Here is an 18,102-nt window from a genome sequence, read left to right as displayed (position 1 = left end):
AGATTAGGTTCTTAGGGACATGGTTTACAGCTGGAGTTAGGTTACTTTATGGTTGGACTAAATCCTAAGGGTCTCTCCCAACCAAAATGATTCTATGAATCACTTTTTTCTCAGCACATCACACCCACCCTGTGGGCTCTGGCACTAAAAGCCACACAACCACCACATTTTCATTTTAAATTGGGATTTTATTGTCAGTACAGTGGGGTTCAAGTGTCCTCTGTACACTCAGCTGCAGATCCAGCAGCCCTGCAGCACAGCACACCCCATATCACATCTCACTGCCCCAGGGAAAGGACAAGGCTGTGGCCATAAGCCCATGAGTTGGGACAGGCAGTGCTGGCTCTCCAGGGGCCTGGGATCTTTTGTAGCCCCAAAAGCCCACTCGAGTCTGCTCTAAACATCCATGCACATACAACACAGTTCCACAGTTAGGTTACAAATACCACATGTCCTCTCCAGCTCCCACTGCCTCCAAGATCACTTTCAGCCCTACTGGTGGAGTGGTGCATCGCAGCCACCCTGCCACAGCTCAGTGCAACCACAATACACCTCGCTTTGATAAATGAAGGTATCTGCAGGAAATGGCACTCAAAACACCACATAAATGCATTCATCCCAGGTCTTGCATCAACCTTGCCAAGGCACAAATGTCTGTGAGGTCCAATAAGCCACGCTCAGGCTTTATTTTTGTGGCTGTGTCTTGTCCATCAGCCTTGCCCCAAGTGATTCTAGAACTGTTAAATCCATCTTCAGCCCCATACCCAGCTCCCAGGCCTTGTAAATCTGGTATCATCTTCTACCACACAGCTCCAACAGCCAGGGAACCAACATTAGGCTGTAGCCTTTAACCCTACAGGGCACATGGGCTCTAATTCATGGCTCTAAGTTCATATCAAGTTTCTAGATTGCTCTGGAGCTTTTCTAATTCAGCAAGTAAAAAGCAGAGCTCAGACTTATATTGCACACAACCTCACCTTTAAACACAGAAGTAGTAAAATAAAAATAATCACTGGAAACTGCTTACAAGGAGGAAAAAGCACCCTGTAATCAGGATGGCAAAGAGTTCCTTCTGGAGTGACCCTTTCCTACAGCAGCTTTGGCACAGTACAACCACATAGTACAGGCATAATCCAAAACAGCATTTTTTTCTCATAGAGATCATAGATGTCCTGCAGAGTCTTGGTTTTCCTTCAACAATGATCAAGTTTTACATCAAGCTGACTGCAGATGCTGTCAAATCAAGGCTTATTCTTTAGATACTACATTCTGCACTGTAAAAAAGAGCTAGTGATGGAGAGGACTTGCCAGGGAGTGGAAGGAAAGGGGCCTAGTTTATGATGACCTCCCAGAATCCAAAAGCAGACCCTTCAATAGATTCTCCCATGTTTGGCTTCCAAAAATTAAGAATTCCAAAAGTTGCCTTCGAGGAGCTTTAGTACTGCAGTCTATTGAGTGAGTCAATGTAATGAAAAGTGGCTCCCAATGCCCAGCTCGTTTCAACATCGTCAATCTTCCGGGCAAGCTGGAAAAAAAAAAAAAAAACACACAAAAAACAACCAACCAAACAAAAAAAGTTAAAACACAATTTTTTGGGAGAAGGAGAAGCATGTAAGGTGAATACAGTGCTGAAGGTTATCACAACTGGTCATCACCACCATGGGGACAGTGTTCCTCCACCCCTATCATAGAGCATGTGTTGGAGCAAGAAGGCAAATTCAGGACTGAGCTCCTGGCATGACAACTGCTGCCTCAGCACCCTCCTGTCCACCCTCCCCAGCAATCCCTTTTGTGCATCACCTTAAAGACTTGGCTCTTCAGGAAGCCAAGTTCTTGCAGGAGGAAGGTGATGTATGTCAGGTCCATGCAGAGAAAAGGGCTGCTCCTGGGGCTGATTTCCATGGTCTTACATACTAAGGAGAAAGAAAGCAGTGTATGAATGTGCACTGTGGGCCCAGCTTTGAAAAACCTCACATGAATCCATAAAACACCTCTTGTTAGTTGAGTTGGACAGTGACAGAATCTGTTACAATGGGGCTGAAATGACATGCACGTGTTAGCAGAAGCACAGAAGCTTCGGCACACTGGAAGGATGATCACGGCATCTTGTCTCGCCCCTAAGACAGCTGGGTTTCTTGTACCTCTCCAGGAAAGGATGAAAAGGGCGTCCAACTCCCCTTCTATCTACTTCAAGCCTTTAAAAATACGAGCAATTTTGTTTGTTAAGCATAAACACTCATCAGATTTTGACAAAACCAAAGTAAAAAAAAGACAAAACCAAAATAAACCCCACTTCCTTTCTCAGGATGAATTAGGCAAATCGTAGTCCAGAAATCAGAAATGCAATAATTGTTCAGTCATTCATGAAGTTTACCAAAGGTCAAAGACTGAGTTTGTGGTAATAAGTAAAGAATGTTACATTTGTCAGTCTGCATAGGCAGTTCTCGCTGCAGCTGATGAAGCAAAAAGCTATGAATCAGTTTTCCCCCTCTTCTGATTAACAGTTAAGCATATGAACAAATCTTAAGACAAAAAGAAAAAACAAGTTATGCTAACAGGATGAGAACACCACATCTATTTTTAAAGCATGATTTCAGGACAATTGTTAACTGACAAGTTTATTAGTAGTTCTTGAGGGAGTTTTGAAATGTATTACGTGTCCTATGTAGGCTGCAAAAGCAAGAATTAATAAAAAAATAGTTGAGATTTTCAGAAACAAGCAGAAATGTTGATAAGATGCTACAGAGAGAGGTGCTGAATATTTACTTTAAGTAACAAAATCAGGCTTCTTAGCATGTCACACATTTGTCACCCAGGTATGAATTTACACACAATTACTAGTGTCTGTTTGTATTTTACTCACCATATTTAGCTGCAATTTCAAAGTCACCAACAGTTACGCTTCCTCCTTTTTCTTTATCTAAAAGAAAAAAACCCATGGTTTTTTAAATGGTTTTTGTATAAGGGCAATTGTAGATTCAAGTCATAAAAGTTGTTTGGAAATCAAACCTTGAGCCACTGAAATCCATGATAAAACTCACACTCTCTTTAAAGATAAAAGCACCTTTAAAGATTCTTTATACAGATTGAAAAGCCTAATTTTATGAAGAACTTCTAGCCTTGTTTCCTAAAGAAACATAGTTTACAGACTCTCTCACCTTGTCCCCATGTCTGTGATGCCCTGCCCTGTGATGCCTGAACACAGTTACCAAACACCTTTAACAAGATCTGTCAAGGCAGTGGTGCTCTGCAACATAATAAATTTGAAATCATTTGTAAAGCAAAGTGGCTGAGGAGGGGAGTATGTTTGTCCAAGCTATCTTGAGATCTCATCATCTGTTTTCAACCACTGAACACGATAGCCTTGGGTACACCAGTGTACCACTGGAAAAGAGATGGGATGCATTCTGTATAAATGTGGAATCACCTGAAAATCTTCATTCCACCTAAAAAGGTCAGAAAAGCAAAACTCAAAGTCCAAGATCACTTTACTGCTTTAATACCCAATAAATATGTTTATCATTATGAGGGCTTTTTTTCTATTTTGGATTGTAAAGTTAATCAGACAACAACGATCTCCAAAATGCAGACAGTTTGTTTAAAAACGACTACCAGAAATTGCAGGTCTTATTTCACAGCTCCAGTCCCTTTTTTATAGAAATCAAATAGCATTCAGTATACAGTCAAGACCAACAGTGCACAGCAGTGTAACAAAAGACTAAGTTCCATGACGGCTTAGCAAAGCATTGTGATGCGTAAGTGTTACCATTTCTTCCACAACTTGTCATTTAAAATGAAATTAATAAAGGAGCAAACATACCTATGAGACCAACCTCTGCTGCACAGTCATAGTAGTAGGAGAAAGTATAAAAATCCAAGTCCTTCACCTCCTCAGCTTTATGCACTTTTTTGTAGAGCACCTTTGCAACTTCGTTGGAACAAGACTCATACAGAGGCTCCCCTAAAAGAAGGCAAAGAAACCCAGCATATAGGCAGAGTTAAATATACATATCATTCATTAGGGATCTGCCAGGAAACAGGCTCCCTTTTGCATAACAGCACTTTGTATGCTCCTCACAGAGAACTGAAATCTGCATCTTCTTTCAGTGGCAACACTTAACCATCCTCAGGTTGAGACCAAGTACGCAGAGATGGACAACATCACTTGAGGCAGAAGTTTTTTAAAGACCTGTTCAGGGATTGCTCAGCTCCACCTACTTTACTACTAGCAGTTTTAGTGACTGGACAGACATACCATGGTACAAGAGGAAAGGGCTGCAGAATCTCTCTTAACAGCCCATTGAGAGGAGACAGACAGAACAGTAAACACAGAATCTAGTGTTTTTGCAAGAGGCTGAGAATATATCATTTACTCTGCTAATAGCATCCTGGCCTAGATAGGAAGAGTGATTAATCACTATACCTGCCTTCTGTCCTTTAATTTTGTACATTATCTCAGCATGTTGCCACTCTGATTCGAAGCCAGGGGGTAAACAAGGGCTGATCAATTCCTCCCCTTCTCCTACTGCAGAAATGAAACAAAGCCACATTAGGGAAAAACATAAGAAGTTTATTTCAGATCCATCACTCCCAGCCCTGCTCCATAGGGTACTACAACCTCAGCAAGGGACCTCCAAGCCCTGTCATGGCTCAGATGTCCCATCATGCCCCCAGTGCTGAAAAGAATCCAGGTCTCCTGGGATCTAGCAGTGTCACCACCTGCATTTGTCTCAAATGCACCCAGCCATGATGACAGGAGTCAACATACCACTCAGAACTTCAAGCCAAGTGAGAAAGGGACAGACAACTCCTCCCTCCACAACAGGACTTACATACCCTCTGCTCAGAGACAACCCTTGAGTGCCCCAAACTTACAGGGTTTTCCCTCAACTCCTCCTAAAATGGCGAGCCTTGCTGACATCAGCCCAAGTCCCAGGTAACTGCAAAGGGATAAAAGCCTCTGTGAACAACAAACATCCTTCCTCTGTTAATCTACTGACAACTCGGCTGGGACATGCCAGTCTTCTCTACATAGTCCCAGCAAAATGGCTCGAGTCAGCAGCTAACTCTGGTAAGGTGAACAGTGTGACAACCCACTCTCCTATTACCCTTATCCAGAAGGATAATCTCTCTTTGAAAAAGCACAGGCAATAGCTGTCAAGGGTCAAGGCAATAGCTGGCTCTTGAAGAACTGGGAACTGTTCCTCTAATGTTTCTCCTACCCTCCTCAAAGGCAGCACAGCCTCTAACACACAGAATTGACTCTTTTTGAGCCCAAACACACCCCACAGCAAGCACAGGTGTGGGACGAAGCTACATCCCTCTGCCCAAAACACTGGGAGCAGGGGAAGACAGTGAGAAGGAAGGAATGCCAGAGACAAAGTGGTATGAACTGACTACAATCCCCATCCTCCCTCCTCCTGCAACACTTGGTGGTGAGGAGGTAGAAGAGCTGGCAGTAAAGTTGAGCCTGGAAAGAAGGGAGAAGTGGGAGGAAGATGTTTTTGATTTTGTTATTATTTCTCATTATCCTACTGTTTAATTTGCAATAAAATAAATTAACTTCTCTAAGTCAAGTCTGGTTTGCCCATGACAGTCATTGGTAAATTACTTTCCTGTCCTGATCTTGACTCACAAGCTTTTTCTTCTGTTTTCTTTTCCCTGTCCTGTTGAGGAAAGGGAAGTGATAGAGCTGCTTGGTGAGCACCTGACAGGCAGCCAAAGTTTATCCACAACAGCAAATGCTTCTTCTCAGTACTCATTTACAAGGACCCCACTTTAGCAAAACACCTAGATATCACTGAATCCATAGAAAGCTTCTATCTCTACAGTGTGCTCTCCTTCCCACAACTAACCTGTAGGAATACAGCTTGTAGGTGTTGTTAAACATCTGAAATGAAGTTGTATGGCCAGCTGGTGATGTCTGGAGAGTTGCCTGGAGGGAGAAAAAGATGCTAGTGCAAGGTTTCTGCCAGCAAGAGCAAACATCAACAATGCAATCTTCCAAAACATTACCAAAAACTTAAGCAATCCTAGCGTGGTTCAGAGAGAAATGATGAACTTGCAAGTATTTTGATTTGACTGCTGATACACAAGACCACCATAAAACCCTGAGCTAAAATACTATCTTCACATGACAGAGTCTAAATTGGTTACATTTCTATTTGTATCCACACCAAACTGCTGTATGAAAGAATTATTTTAATTAAAAAGGAGTCCTTATTCCAGCTCTTAACTGCTTTTATCAAGAGGGTACAGGAACTGCCTCTTCACATGGTCCCTACTAGTGAAAACGGCACACAAAATAACATGAAAGCCAGGCAAGCACTGACTTCCTACTCAAGTGAATTCAGCTGTGACTTCCACAAGCCAGCTCTATGCTTACCAAGGAACAGAGTGAGGACCAGCCTGTACTCTGAAGAAATGAAAAGGTAATTGTCTAAAGCACTTTGCATCCCCAAGTGCACCAGTATGGCTAGCGTGTCTGTGGGGAGAAAAGCTCAGGCCACAAGGCTGGTCATGCTGCTTGCATCTTACACCATCTCTAAACCCAGAATGTCCACATCCTGGACTCTTCACATCCCCTGTCATTCTGCTGTAAGAGCACAATGTCTTGATTAGCCCAGTGTGGGACACCAGATACAGCATCCCAACCCTTTGCTTTTGCACAGCTTTACTACGAACAGTATCTTTGCTCAGGCTAGATCCACAGAGCTTCTAGCCCACAGAACAGCTGTAAAAACACCACAACAGGAAGCTGAAATGATAAACTTCAGCATGTATTTTTTACTGCGTAATAACAGTTGCTCCTTAGAAAACATTCATTTGCAACTGAGTGACCTCAGCAAAACCACAATCAAAAGATTGATAAGGCATCTTACTTTGTTCTTACAAGCCAATATAGGCCAAATTGAATTCATCAACAGCATTGCCTTTGAGTTCTTTGTTATAAGCAGCACAAACAGAGAGTCAAAGATTAAGACTCTCAGGTGAACACTGCATTTTCCCCAAGATAAAGAAGACCTGGTAGATTTGCCACATGCACCACTGACCCATGAGGTGGAGTAAGAGGACTGACAAAGAGTTGTAAATGCCTCCATGATGGATGATAACAAGGCAGATGTGACAAAGTGACCAGGGTTTTTCTGTCAGAAGTGTGGCTTCATGTCACAACAACAAACTCTTGGTCTGTCTCCAAGAGAAGCAGATCTTAGCAGTTAGTGATTTCTGCAGGAGCATTTCCCAACAGTGTGCATGTTCACATTACCTCAGTGCGTGGAAGGAAGGTGATCTGTGTTGATCCACCACCCAAATCCAGCATCCCTACGCTTCTCTTCTGAGGATCATCTAGGCTACCTGAAATGTGTGACAAAACAGAGATAGCCATGGTGGGCACTGTGAGAAACTGACTAGGAACAAAACCAGAAGTATACTGGTAAAGAAAGAGGACAATCTAACTTCACCTGTCAGCTTCCAGCCAGAACTAAATTATATCCTCATCTACTGGGCACTTATTTTGGCTTTATCAGGGTGCCCTGAAAATCTTCAAGTGACAGAGTTTCTCTTATTTCTCTGGTGGCTATTCATGACCTAATTACAGTAGCTCTGGTGATTGGATTCCTAAACATTTCTCAGTGGATGCAAGGACCCCTTTGCAAATTCTACTCTGGTAAGCACTTTGTAACACAGAGGAATGCAGTTTTGCAGATTCCTTTCCTGTGGCCAAGGAGATGACAGACTGAAAAGAGCTGGCCTAAGAGACTCAGGTCTCTTGGAATTCTTCCTGCTGACAGCCTAGACCCCTCTTCTTATTAAATCCAGTTCTTCTCAGTTAGATCCTTTGAATACACCTTCCTGATAAGACTAGTTTGTGCCAAGTACCTCAGTATCCCTCATAACAGCTGATGTTAGAAGATCTCTGACCTTTCTGATATTTCCTGTGAGCATAAAAAGCTTTAGAGCACTTATCATACTGCTTCACACGCTGTGTGCACTGAATAAAGCACTCAGGAAAGGAGACTGCTCTACTTATTGTCAGAGAGGGGTTCAACTCACTTTTTCTTTACTCTTCAGCTACCCTTTTCTAACTCAGTGGTGTAAATACTTCTGGTATTTCTGTCATAAATCTGTAAGGAAGTAGCACAGCACTTTCTTTCATTCTGAGCAGCTGCCAAGTAGATCTAGAATACCCACATTAAAAATTTAGCCAGAATTAGTGGCAGACTTTAAAAACGAATAAAATGCTCTAGTACCCTACAGGGAAATGAAAGAAAGGCTATGTTAATCCTCTAAGAAAAGGGATTAAACTCCTCATTCTGGCAAATAAATGGCCGAAATCCTAATGACTTTAAAAGGCTAGGCCAAAAACAACTGCTGACTTACTCCCAGAGACTTCTTTCTACCACTCCACCCCAATGAATGAGCAAATGCCATGCAAGGGCAGAAAAGAGCATGAATTTCACAGCATCAGTCACATCTTTATGCACATGTTCATGTACACATACCTGTTAAAAAATTTATTGTGATCCAGGCTGAAATACCTAATAAGGAGAGTATACAGAAAATGCACCGTTAGATCATAGCATTTCATTTCATCACACAACAGTAACAAATAAGGTGAGATGAATTGCAAAGTCTTCCTGCTCTAGCTGGAGGCATTTTTAAGTTTTCTCATACAATTTAACTGTACCATTGAAACAAAATCATCAGCAAACCAGAGCTTGTCATCCAACAACAGACAGAGACACCACATACCACCTGCCACAAGCTCCTTTGTCCCCTTTTCACAAATGGAAGACTTCTAGTACAAAGTCTCCAAAGCATATTTAGCTGAGAGCTAAGCAAGAAGGACCTTCAAGAAAGGTGAATAGGACTGGCTCTGCTGAGCTCCCCTGCCCCACCCTGCCCCAAAGCCAGTGCTGCCACAACTTTCAGTGGCTTAGATTAGATACCTTGAACAAAGAGAATAACATTCTATACCAGAGCTTATGTGATATTTGGAAAAGAAGCCCCACATATGAAGTACCCGGAGAACTCTGTATTTCACAGGTCAAAAACTTAGGTGAGAAGTCACAAAGGCTTTAGTGCTTAGCTAAAAGACAAGGAAATGACTGACACTTGCATTGTCCATTTTCTAGGAAAACATACACTGGCAGGCTTTTATTTGATGTCAGGCACTTGGCTTTGCTTTTGAATACTAAGAATCCTAATCTTTTTAGTGTTCCAATTTTTCCTGTTTTCCTCTAAGGATTTTTGTGAGTTGTACTGTTCCTGTCCTCTTGTTTTATAAACCTTTGCTCCATAATTTAGATAAACTAGTGGGCCTTATGTTAATAAATGTAAATATAAATGTAAATGTAAATATTTATCCATGTGGTTAAAATTCAAGGCATTCTAGGGAACACAGTCTAGTTCAACCTTTGGCTGAACCAAGGCTGTCACGGCTATTAATGATTGTACAGGAAAACAAAAAGAATTACAATGTCTTTCTTTCATTAAGCAGTAAAAAAGAAACTCATAAACAGCTCCAAGTAGCTCCAACTATTTTAAAGTTTTGTTTCTAAGCAGTTTTAAAACACATTTCAGCACTCAGTTACTTATAATAGAATGCAGACATGTTTCTTCAAATTATTTTAAATCAAGACTGATTCTGGGTTCTGTCCTCAGTATTTTTTATTAGAATCAACTTATTTCAGCACGTATTTTCTTGTCTATGTAACATTTTTTTCAAATTAAATTCACAATCACACTCATTAGATCAGTTATAATTAACATCATGACCAAATACTTCCAGAAAGCTCTGACAAGCACTGCCAAGAACAGGGTGTGCAAACCCAGTTGTTGTAGACCACCTCAACAAGTAAATACTCAGAAACCTTTCCAGAAGTGCTGACTGCACAGTGGCTTCCTGGTGATCCCATGGGAACTGCCTGGCACTCAGGGCTTTGAAAATCAGGACAGATTTCAGGACCTCAAATTGGAAAATGTAGCACAAGATCTCTTTGGCAGGCACTGCCTGAGGCAGTGTAAAAACTGCCCAACCCACTGCTTGGGGGTTCCTGCTACAGTGAGTGGGGATTCTCACAACGCAGCAGGAATCTTCAGGATTGCAGAAAGGGTCTCCACAAGTTAGCCTACCTTCATCAGTTCCATTCATTATCGACACGCAGTTGTCCCTCACGAAGAAGGGGGAGGCCTGAAAAATCTCCTTCACCTGTAGTTCAAATACAAGCTACACTCAGAGAAATCTTTTTTTTCAGCTGGAAAGCAGGGTTTTTTTTAAACTCCAGTTTTACACAACTGCTTTTCTTCTCTGGACCAGATCCTGAGTGCTGCTCACCCTGCACTCTGCTATGAAAGGTCAGTGACTTACACACTGGCTCTGCAGCTTGGTGCAGAGACAGGGATGGATATGTGGGTTTTCAAGCATGAAGGTTGATCAGAAATGCCATTAACAAGGGATGGACATGGGTAGAGAAGGGAGCTCAGTTCACTTTGCTGCAACTGTTCACCCACAGGTTATTATATATGCAGAGCGTAGGCAGGAGATGCACACCTTGGCTGTCAGGAATGCCCCAGGGAATGGTATTTTTAACAGGAGTATGTTGGCTGTTAGAGGTCCTCTACACTACATCCTACATGTGGTGGCAAAGCCCTATGTTTCCAGAGTCCTCTAAAGTAACAACTGCAGCATTCCAGCTGAAATTCAGTGTGGAGATGAATGGGCCACCTTGCAGGCAGTAGAGAACACAACAGACGTTGGTTTCAACCACACCACATTTCTTCTTTCCAATTATTGCTTAGAAAAAGAGTACATTTAGCGCACACTCAAACTTTCACTGCAGCCGTAAGGTCTGGAACATATTGCTTATTTTTATATTTTTAAAAAATATTAAACATATTTTACATGCCTGTAAATACAATTTACATTATTTCCAACCAATATAAAGGAGTCACCTTGCAGCAGCAGGCTGGTAACATGACCAATCAAACAGTAGAGTGCTTTTCTCAAAATAGAAGCATCCTAGTAAAAACCACCGGCAAATACACCCAGTAAGAACAAACCTATGATGACCGTCAGGAGTATCTCATTACACTTGTTATATTATATGTCATCTCCAGGCTTATTTGGAGCTGTCATAATCCCTCTGTGCTTGTACTCATGCAATTTCTTCCCCAAACCCCATTTGAGATCAGGCAGCTCTGTACTGCTTTCAGGGTTAAATTATAGGAATGGCTCACATACATGAAGATAAGAGAGTATGTACATTATACAGAAAGCACCAGATTTTGCTATAAAATTTCTGGAAAGCAAACAGAAAGACAAGAGACAGTACCTTATCCAGCAACTTCTGAGCCTTCTCTCCTGGCAGCAATCGTAGGCCAGCTGTGGCTTTCAGGACCAGAGGAGTAAAATTCCACAGCTCCATTGGAACGTCCTTCTTTGCCACCTCCAGGAGCTCTTTTATTCCCTGGCCACTCTGTGAGCAGAGAAAGAAAAATTTTTTGCATCTTAAAAACTCTTTAGATTTGCCTTTCTTAGAAGGGCAAAAAGGTGATAAGAGGTATGATTCACTGTAAATGTGGAACAGAGACAAGTGAATATCTCAGGTGGTCAGGAGAAGGTAGAGGACTCACCATCTCTGATAGCATGACACATGGTAGATATAATGGGGGTTATCCAGCAACAGGTCAAAAATGAACAGGAAGAGTCACTTTTTCAGTGACACAGAGCTCTCTGCCACTGAGCGTTTTGGCTACAAAAGGTTGGAAAAGCAGTATGATGACAAATCCTTGGTGGGGGGGGGATGACAAGGTCTTTGGAATCAGTAAGACACTATGAGCTGGGTGTAAGTCTGGCTCAGGAAGTACCTAAATCCCTGTGAGTCAGAAGGCAAGGGAGGTGGGAGAGAAGTAATTTAGTACTTAACCTGTTTTTTTAGACTATTTCCTTGAGAATCCAATTCTGGTCACTTTTGGAGAAGGTTCTTCTCCAATCCAGCAGAGCTCTTTCGTCATTTTATTAAATGCATCAAAAATCTTAAGGCAGAGATAGGAAAAATGTCCACTGTGCTTAATTAACAACATCACTGCGCAGGACTAGATGCATTCTGTTACTCACTCCTCTGCATGCTCATCAACTTTTACTGAAGGCTTGTATCATTTGGAAATACTTCCCTGAACTGAGACAGTTCAGCATCCTGTACCACAGCAACATGTGATTTGCAGGGCACATCAAGAACAGGAGGTTTTGGCACACGTACTTTCACAGCAACAGAAACAGAATTACCTTTTCAACATCATCAGCATATGCGGATAGACCTGGCTTCAGTGCTTTAAACGTCTCATGGGTTAATTTGGGAGTCTCTGTCCAAAAGCAGTATTCCAAAATAAGTAATGGCACATAAAATTTTGCATACACAAAAAGAAAATTACATCATTACATGCTAATGGAAGTCAACTGAAGCCTCTGTTTAATAAACTATCAACAGCCACTTGAACTTTAAATACAGCCCTTACTATGGAATTAGCTCCCAAGGAAACTATTTTTAAAAGTTGTGACTGTTTTTCAGGTGCTTGTGTCCACTATGCACATATTTTTCATGCACATCAGACAATCACCAGATGGGTGCAAGTTCTCTTTGAGCCCTTACACCTGCCATGTGCAGCTTCCCAATCTGCACCAGTAACAAGGTTTCAGTGTGCTCTGTTCTGGCTAAATTTGACTCCAGCAAAACCCAGCGGAAGCTTTACCACCATCTTCAATGGCAGCAGAGGGAACCAGACCTAAGTATTTTTGACAATCACTGTATAGACAATTATATAAACCTGCAGGCAAGACAACAAGAACTTGACATCTTCCTGTACCAAACTGTAGTCCATAGTGTTACCTGCATTATATTCTGAGATTTTCTTTAACGAGAAGCAGAGAAAGAAGAGGCAAAGATTTAGGAATACACTGAAAGAAGAACAAAGTAAATTCATGGATTTTTGTTTAGCGCCTTTGGTGGCTAAGCCTCACACTAGCTCATTCCGCAAACCTAAGGTGCTCCCCCATAGGCAAATCACACCAAAAACCACACACTGCTAATCTTCAAAGCATCCACATGGGTTCTTTCATTTTTAAGAGTTTCAGAAATAGTAGCTGACAACACCTAAACAAATGAAGCTTACAACTGCAGAGGAAAACTGAAGCTTTTACATCCACTTCCGTCTTGCTTCTCAGCAATACTTTTTGTTCAGATGCAAAACACAATTTAAATCAAACAGTGGAGTTCTGCAGTTTACATCAAATACTGAAGGCAAAGATGCATTAAAACAGACAACGGAGAGAGAAGCAGCTCACTCCCAGATCTGGAGACAGCCAACAACCTCATGGTGAAAATTTGGGCAGAATAAGACAGTCTGAACTTGTACCAAGCAGTGTGATGAAAAACTGCTTTTCTTCAAGGCATCATTCTAAACGTAGAGCTGCTATTTAGTTCACATTCTGACACTACAGTATTTTCTCCGTGTTACATGTTTTCCTAATTTCATCCAAACCCACATGCTTGAATCATAATATACTTCCTGATGTCTCTCTAGAGAGCTGAAGCATGTTTGCTCAAGTAATCCCTAGAAAAGAATCATCAATAATCTGCTCCATGTGTTAAGGAAGAAATAATCTATTGTGCTATGAGAAAGCCATACCTTTCGGCTGCTGTGTAAATTTAAAAATATGGATGCGAGTTCCTGTGCTTCCTGCATCAAACATAATTCCGTAAAAGATCGAGAGATCTGCGGTAAGTGCCTGATGGCTTGGTTTGTCTCCCCTGCTTTCAGCAGCTCCTTCTGTTGCTCCCATGACTGGTTTGGAATCCAAACGACATTTTATGTATGCAACATAAAGAGCTATGCATGCCAAAATCCCAAAAGCAAAGAACCGCTTTGATATCTTCATGGCTTCCATTTATTTGATGCTTTTTTTCTTCCCTTTATCAAATCTTTTCTTTCTTGTCTTTCACACAGAACAGATGGTTCCCATATTACTCCTATATCCAACAGAAAAGGTACGTTTTATTTTCTAAACTTCCTGAAGGCATCTAAGAGTATGACGGTTATTTGATAAGGGACTTACAGGAGTAAACTTGACTTGAACGTTAGTTAAATACTTAACTGTTAGTTGGTTTAGATCTGTGACAAGAAAAAAAAAATACTTAACTGTTAGTTGGTTTAGATCTGTGATAAGTTTGGCACAACAGTCAAGGTAAGCAGTAAGTCACTACAGGAACCAGTCTGGTAAAACAAAAAACAAACAACTTAGACACAAGGAGCCACACACCACTGCTGGCAAGTAAAAGAATTAATGCCTGAAGCTCCTTCAGCACCTGGAGTAAGACTGATGTATTGGCTACTGTCTAAGTGTCCATACAGGCCTTCAACCAGACTCCACACCACTGACCATGACTCTCTGGCTTCCCTCCTTCAGCCAGTTCACAGTCCACCTCACTACCTGATGGTCCAGACCACACTTCCTCAGTTTATCAGCAACAATGCTGTGGGAGACTGTGTCAAATACTTTACTGAAGTCAGGGTAGACCACATCCACCACTCTGCCATCATCTCTCCACTTGGTTATGTCCTCATAAAAGGCTATGAGGTTGGTCAAGCACGACTTCCCCTTGGTGAAGCCATGTTGACTGCCCCTAATGACCCTCTTATCCCTGATATGCCTTGAAATGACACCAAGGATAAGTTGTTCCATCGCTTTCCCAGGGATGGAGGTGAGGCTGACCAGTCTATAGTTACCCAGGTCCTCCTTCTTGCCCTTTTTGAAGACTGGAGTGACATTTGCTTTCCTCCAGTCCTCAGGCACCTCTCACGTTTCCCAAGACTTGGCAAAGATGATGGAGAGTGGTCCAGCAATGACCTCAGCCAGCTTCCTCGGCACCCGCAGGTGCATCCCATCTGGACCCATGGATTTATGGATGTCCAGACTGCTTAATTGCTCCCTAACCCAGTCCTCATCAACCAAGGCAGACTCCTCCATTGTCCTGACTTCCTCTGGGGCCTCAGGGGTATGGGGCTCCTCAGGACAGCCTCCGGCAGAGCAGACAGAAATAAAGAAGGCATTCAGTAACTCTGCCTTCTCTGTATCTTCTGTCACCAGGGTGCCCACCTCATTCATCAGTGGGCCTACATTGCCTCTGGTGTTAGTTTTATCTGCCATGTATTTGAAAAAGCTCTTTCTGTTGCCCTTGACTCCTCTCACCAGGTTTAATTCTAAGGAGGCCTTAGCTTTCCTAGTTGCCTCCCTACACCTTCTGACAACAGCCTTATATTCTTCCCAAGTAGCCAGCCCCTCCTTCCACAATCTGTAAACTCTCCTCTTCCACTTGAGCTTACCCAGCAGTTCCCTGTCTAAGCACACAGGTCTCCTGGCTCCCTTCCTTGACTTCCTACATGTCAGGATGCTCCGATCTTGAGCTTAGTAGAAGCAGTCCCTAAATGCTAACCAACTATCTTGGGCCCCTTTTACCTTCAAGCAGCCTTGCGCATGGGATTTCCCCTAGCAATTGCTTGAAAAGGCCAAAGTTGGCCCTACTGAAGTCCAGGGTTGTAATTCTGCTTGCTATTCTGTTCCTGCCACATGAGATCCTGAACTCCACCATTTCATGGTCACTGCAGCCAAGACAGCCCTCAACCTTTACTGCTTCAACCAGACCCGCCTTGTTAGCGAGGATGAGGTCCAGCAGTGCACCTCTCCTAGTCAGCTCCTCCACCATTTGCATCAGAAGGGCACTGGAGGAACCTCCTGGACTGTGGCTGGCTGGCTGAGTAGTTCTTCCAGCAAACATGAGGGAAGTTAAAATCCCCCACGGCAACCACTGCCTTGCAGTTAATTTTGTCAGCTCCTGAATGGTGAAGGAGGTCCCAGAAGACTGGACAAGGACAATTTAAAACCAGTGTTTAAAACGTAAGAAGGAAGATCCAGGGAATTAGAATGCCCCCCTCTCTCCCCTGCCCCCAGCTCCAATAGCAGGAAAGAAACCACAGCAAAGCACAACACAAGAAAGCCACTAATGCCCACATGACATCATCCAGATGATTAAAAAGCAGTCAGTGGTGATTTATAGGGAGCAAATTGCATTGTACCTTTCTTTCTTTGATAGTGTAATACAGAAGAGAAAGCAAACCAACTGACAAAATTGACTTAAACAAGGTTTTGACACATACATAATCTGTTGATGATACAAGTTCATGAGGTCCACAGAGGGCATGAGGGGGAGAAATTTAAATCCAAGGCAATTACAGTGTATTGTCCAAAACGGGTAGGAAAAAAATTTATAAAAATGGAGGAAAGCAAAACCACAGGCACAAATCCACATGAATAGCTCAGCATAGGGATAAAGGAATCACAGGTCATCACGAAACAGAAATCAGGGAGATGGCATTGAAAAACAAACATGCAAAGAAACAAACAAAACCCAAACCAAACCAAACAACATTCTGGCTTCTATCAGCACACACAAAAGTGTAGGTGGCAATTACTGCACATATCCGAGGCGATTACTGCGCTCTTCCATGTGCCAGAAAGGCCTCAGCTGCAGCTACATGAGAGCTAAAACATGTCACGATAGCAAAGCAGCAGGAACCGGGTGATCCTGTGAGGGGACAGAAGTCTCCACCTCAACAAAGGGGAGACTGGAAGGGTAAGGCGGACAGAGGAGCAGCAGCCTGACAGCACGACCCTCCTACTCCCATTTTCCTGCGGAGAACCGAGATTAACTCCTCCTGCGTATGTTAGCGGACGCTGAGATTTGCTACAAGAGGAAATTTTTTGCTACAAGAGGAAATCTGCTACAAGGGCGGGCAGGGCAGGGACCCCTTGGGAGCCGGGTGTCGGGACGGAGCCCGCCGGGCCACAGGCCGGTTGGCAGCCCGGGCCTGCGCGGCCCCAGCACGGCTTCTCAGCGCGGGTGGTCCGGTCCGGTCCGGCCTAGCCTAGCCTAGCCTACCCTAGCCCAGCCCAGCCCACGAGGCGCCCGCCCGCCGCCGCGCCCCTTCGCACACGTATCTCCGTGCCCAGGCCTCCGCACCCACCAGGACCCAACTCGGCTCCCAGCCCACCCCGCCGCCCTCACTCACTCTGCCGCCTGCCCCGCCATGGCGACGTCACCGCTCCGCCCGCTGCGCAGGCGCGGTGAGACCGAGGTACGGAAACTGCCCCCCAGCCCTGCCACTCTCCACGGAGGGCTATGTTGGCCGTGGGGTCTCTCGTGAGGGACGTTTAGCGAAGAAATGTTGTTTTTACAAAACTGGCGCCTGACCCCAGCGTGGGGGAAGGACTGAGAGATATCAGACTATGAATCCTTAATGTAAAACAAAGTCTCTTAAAACTAATCCCGGAATGCAAACTGATTATTTAAAAAACTAAGCTAGGGAGAAGAGTAACCAATGAGCCAGGAATCCATATTTTAAGTAAATCAATAAGGGGAGGGGCCTGTTAGAATGAGATTAATGAGATGGGTAAACTGAGGCAAGTGTTGGGTAGTCTGTAAACCCTGCAGTAACCAACCAGTGAGGAACGGGAGGGAATTTGTGGCCGGGATTTGGGGGGGATATAACCAGCGTTTTTTTTGCCATATTACGGGTGCCTACCTTTAGGTAAAACACCCGGTCTTGCGAAATTGTTAATAAAATACGCTTTGCTGAGACATCATGCCTGGGCCTATTATATCGGCAAGGTAATTGTTTCCTACACTCTTTCATGAGGAGAAGCTGGTGTTGCCCTGTGCTGGACATGGCCAGTTCTGCAACAGCCCTCTTATGAAACCCAGCGGAGCTCCTCATTGGTGGCATCGCAGGGAAAATGTGCTTTTAAAAGGGCAAAATGCCATGAAAACAGAGTGGTGTGAGGAACAGATGTGAGAGAAACGGTCCCCAAGGTGGGAGAAGGAAGGAGGCTGAGGTCCAGGGCAGGGGACAGCTGTGAAACACACCAGTGTCTGGGCAAGTGGCAGGAGAGGTCCTTTTAATCCTTGGATGGGGTCACCCAAGAGATGGCAGCAGGACAGGTGGAAACTCTCTATGGCCCTTGTGAAATCCAGCCCTGACAAGAGC

General features: G+C 43.5%; 1 protein-coding gene across 5 annotated transcripts; it reads right to left on the bottom strand.

Moving 5' to 3' along the window:
- Positions 1 to 167: 167 nt before the first annotated feature.
- Positions 168 to 17,209, bottom strand: ENTPD6 (ectonucleoside triphosphate diphosphohydrolase 6). Of its 5 annotated transcripts, XM_065833654.2 has the most exons (15): positions 17,128 to 17,171; positions 14,201 to 14,274; positions 13,690 to 14,030; positions 12,290 to 12,366; positions 11,337 to 11,480; positions 10,138 to 10,213; positions 8,505 to 8,540; positions 7,268 to 7,356; positions 5,856 to 5,935; positions 4,876 to 4,940; positions 4,424 to 4,525; positions 3,821 to 3,961; positions 2,864 to 2,920; positions 1,801 to 1,913; positions 168 to 1,525 (listed from the first exon to the last, which is right to left on the bottom strand). In XM_065833654.2, the coding sequence occupies exons 3-15, from the start codon at positions 13,946 to 13,948 to the stop codon at positions 1,436 to 1,438; spliced, it is 1,329 nt and encodes a 442-aa protein (XP_065689726.1). In that variant the 5' UTR covers positions 13,949 to 14,030; positions 14,201 to 14,274; positions 17,128 to 17,171; the 3' UTR covers positions 168 to 1,435. The 5 variants fall into 5 exon arrangements, with proteins under 5 accessions (XP_065689726.1, XP_065689727.1, XP_065689729.1 ...); XM_065833655.2 differs by lacking the exon at positions 14,201 to 14,274 and having other exon boundaries at positions 17,128 to 17,209; XM_065833657.2 differs by lacking the exon at positions 13,690 to 14,030.
- Positions 17,210 to 18,102: the final 893 nt, after the last annotated feature.

This window comes from Patagioenas fasciata, chromosome 3, assembly GCF_037038585.1.
Source record: "Patagioenas fasciata isolate bPatFas1 chromosome 3, bPatFas1.hap1, whole genome shotgun sequence".
Lineage (NCBI taxonomy): Eukaryota > Metazoa > Chordata > Aves > Columbiformes > Columbidae > Patagioenas > Patagioenas fasciata.
The sequence above is the reverse complement of the archived record's forward strand: the minus strand, read 5'-3'. Positions and strand labels throughout refer to the sequence as shown.

Coding starts and splice junctions, on each gene's coding strand:
- ENTPD6 (XM_065833655.2), bottom strand. CDS start 13,948: ATGGAAGCCATGAAGATATCAAAGCGGTTCTTTGCTTTTGGGATTTTG. Junction 11,481..12,289: donor ATGCTGATGATGTTGAAAAG/GTAATTCTGTTT, acceptor CTCTGCTCACAG/AGTGGCCAGGGAATAAAAGA. Junction 8,541..10,137: donor AATGAATGGAACTGATGAAG/GTAGGCTAACTT, acceptor TCTCCTTATTAG/GTATTTCAGCCTGGATCACA.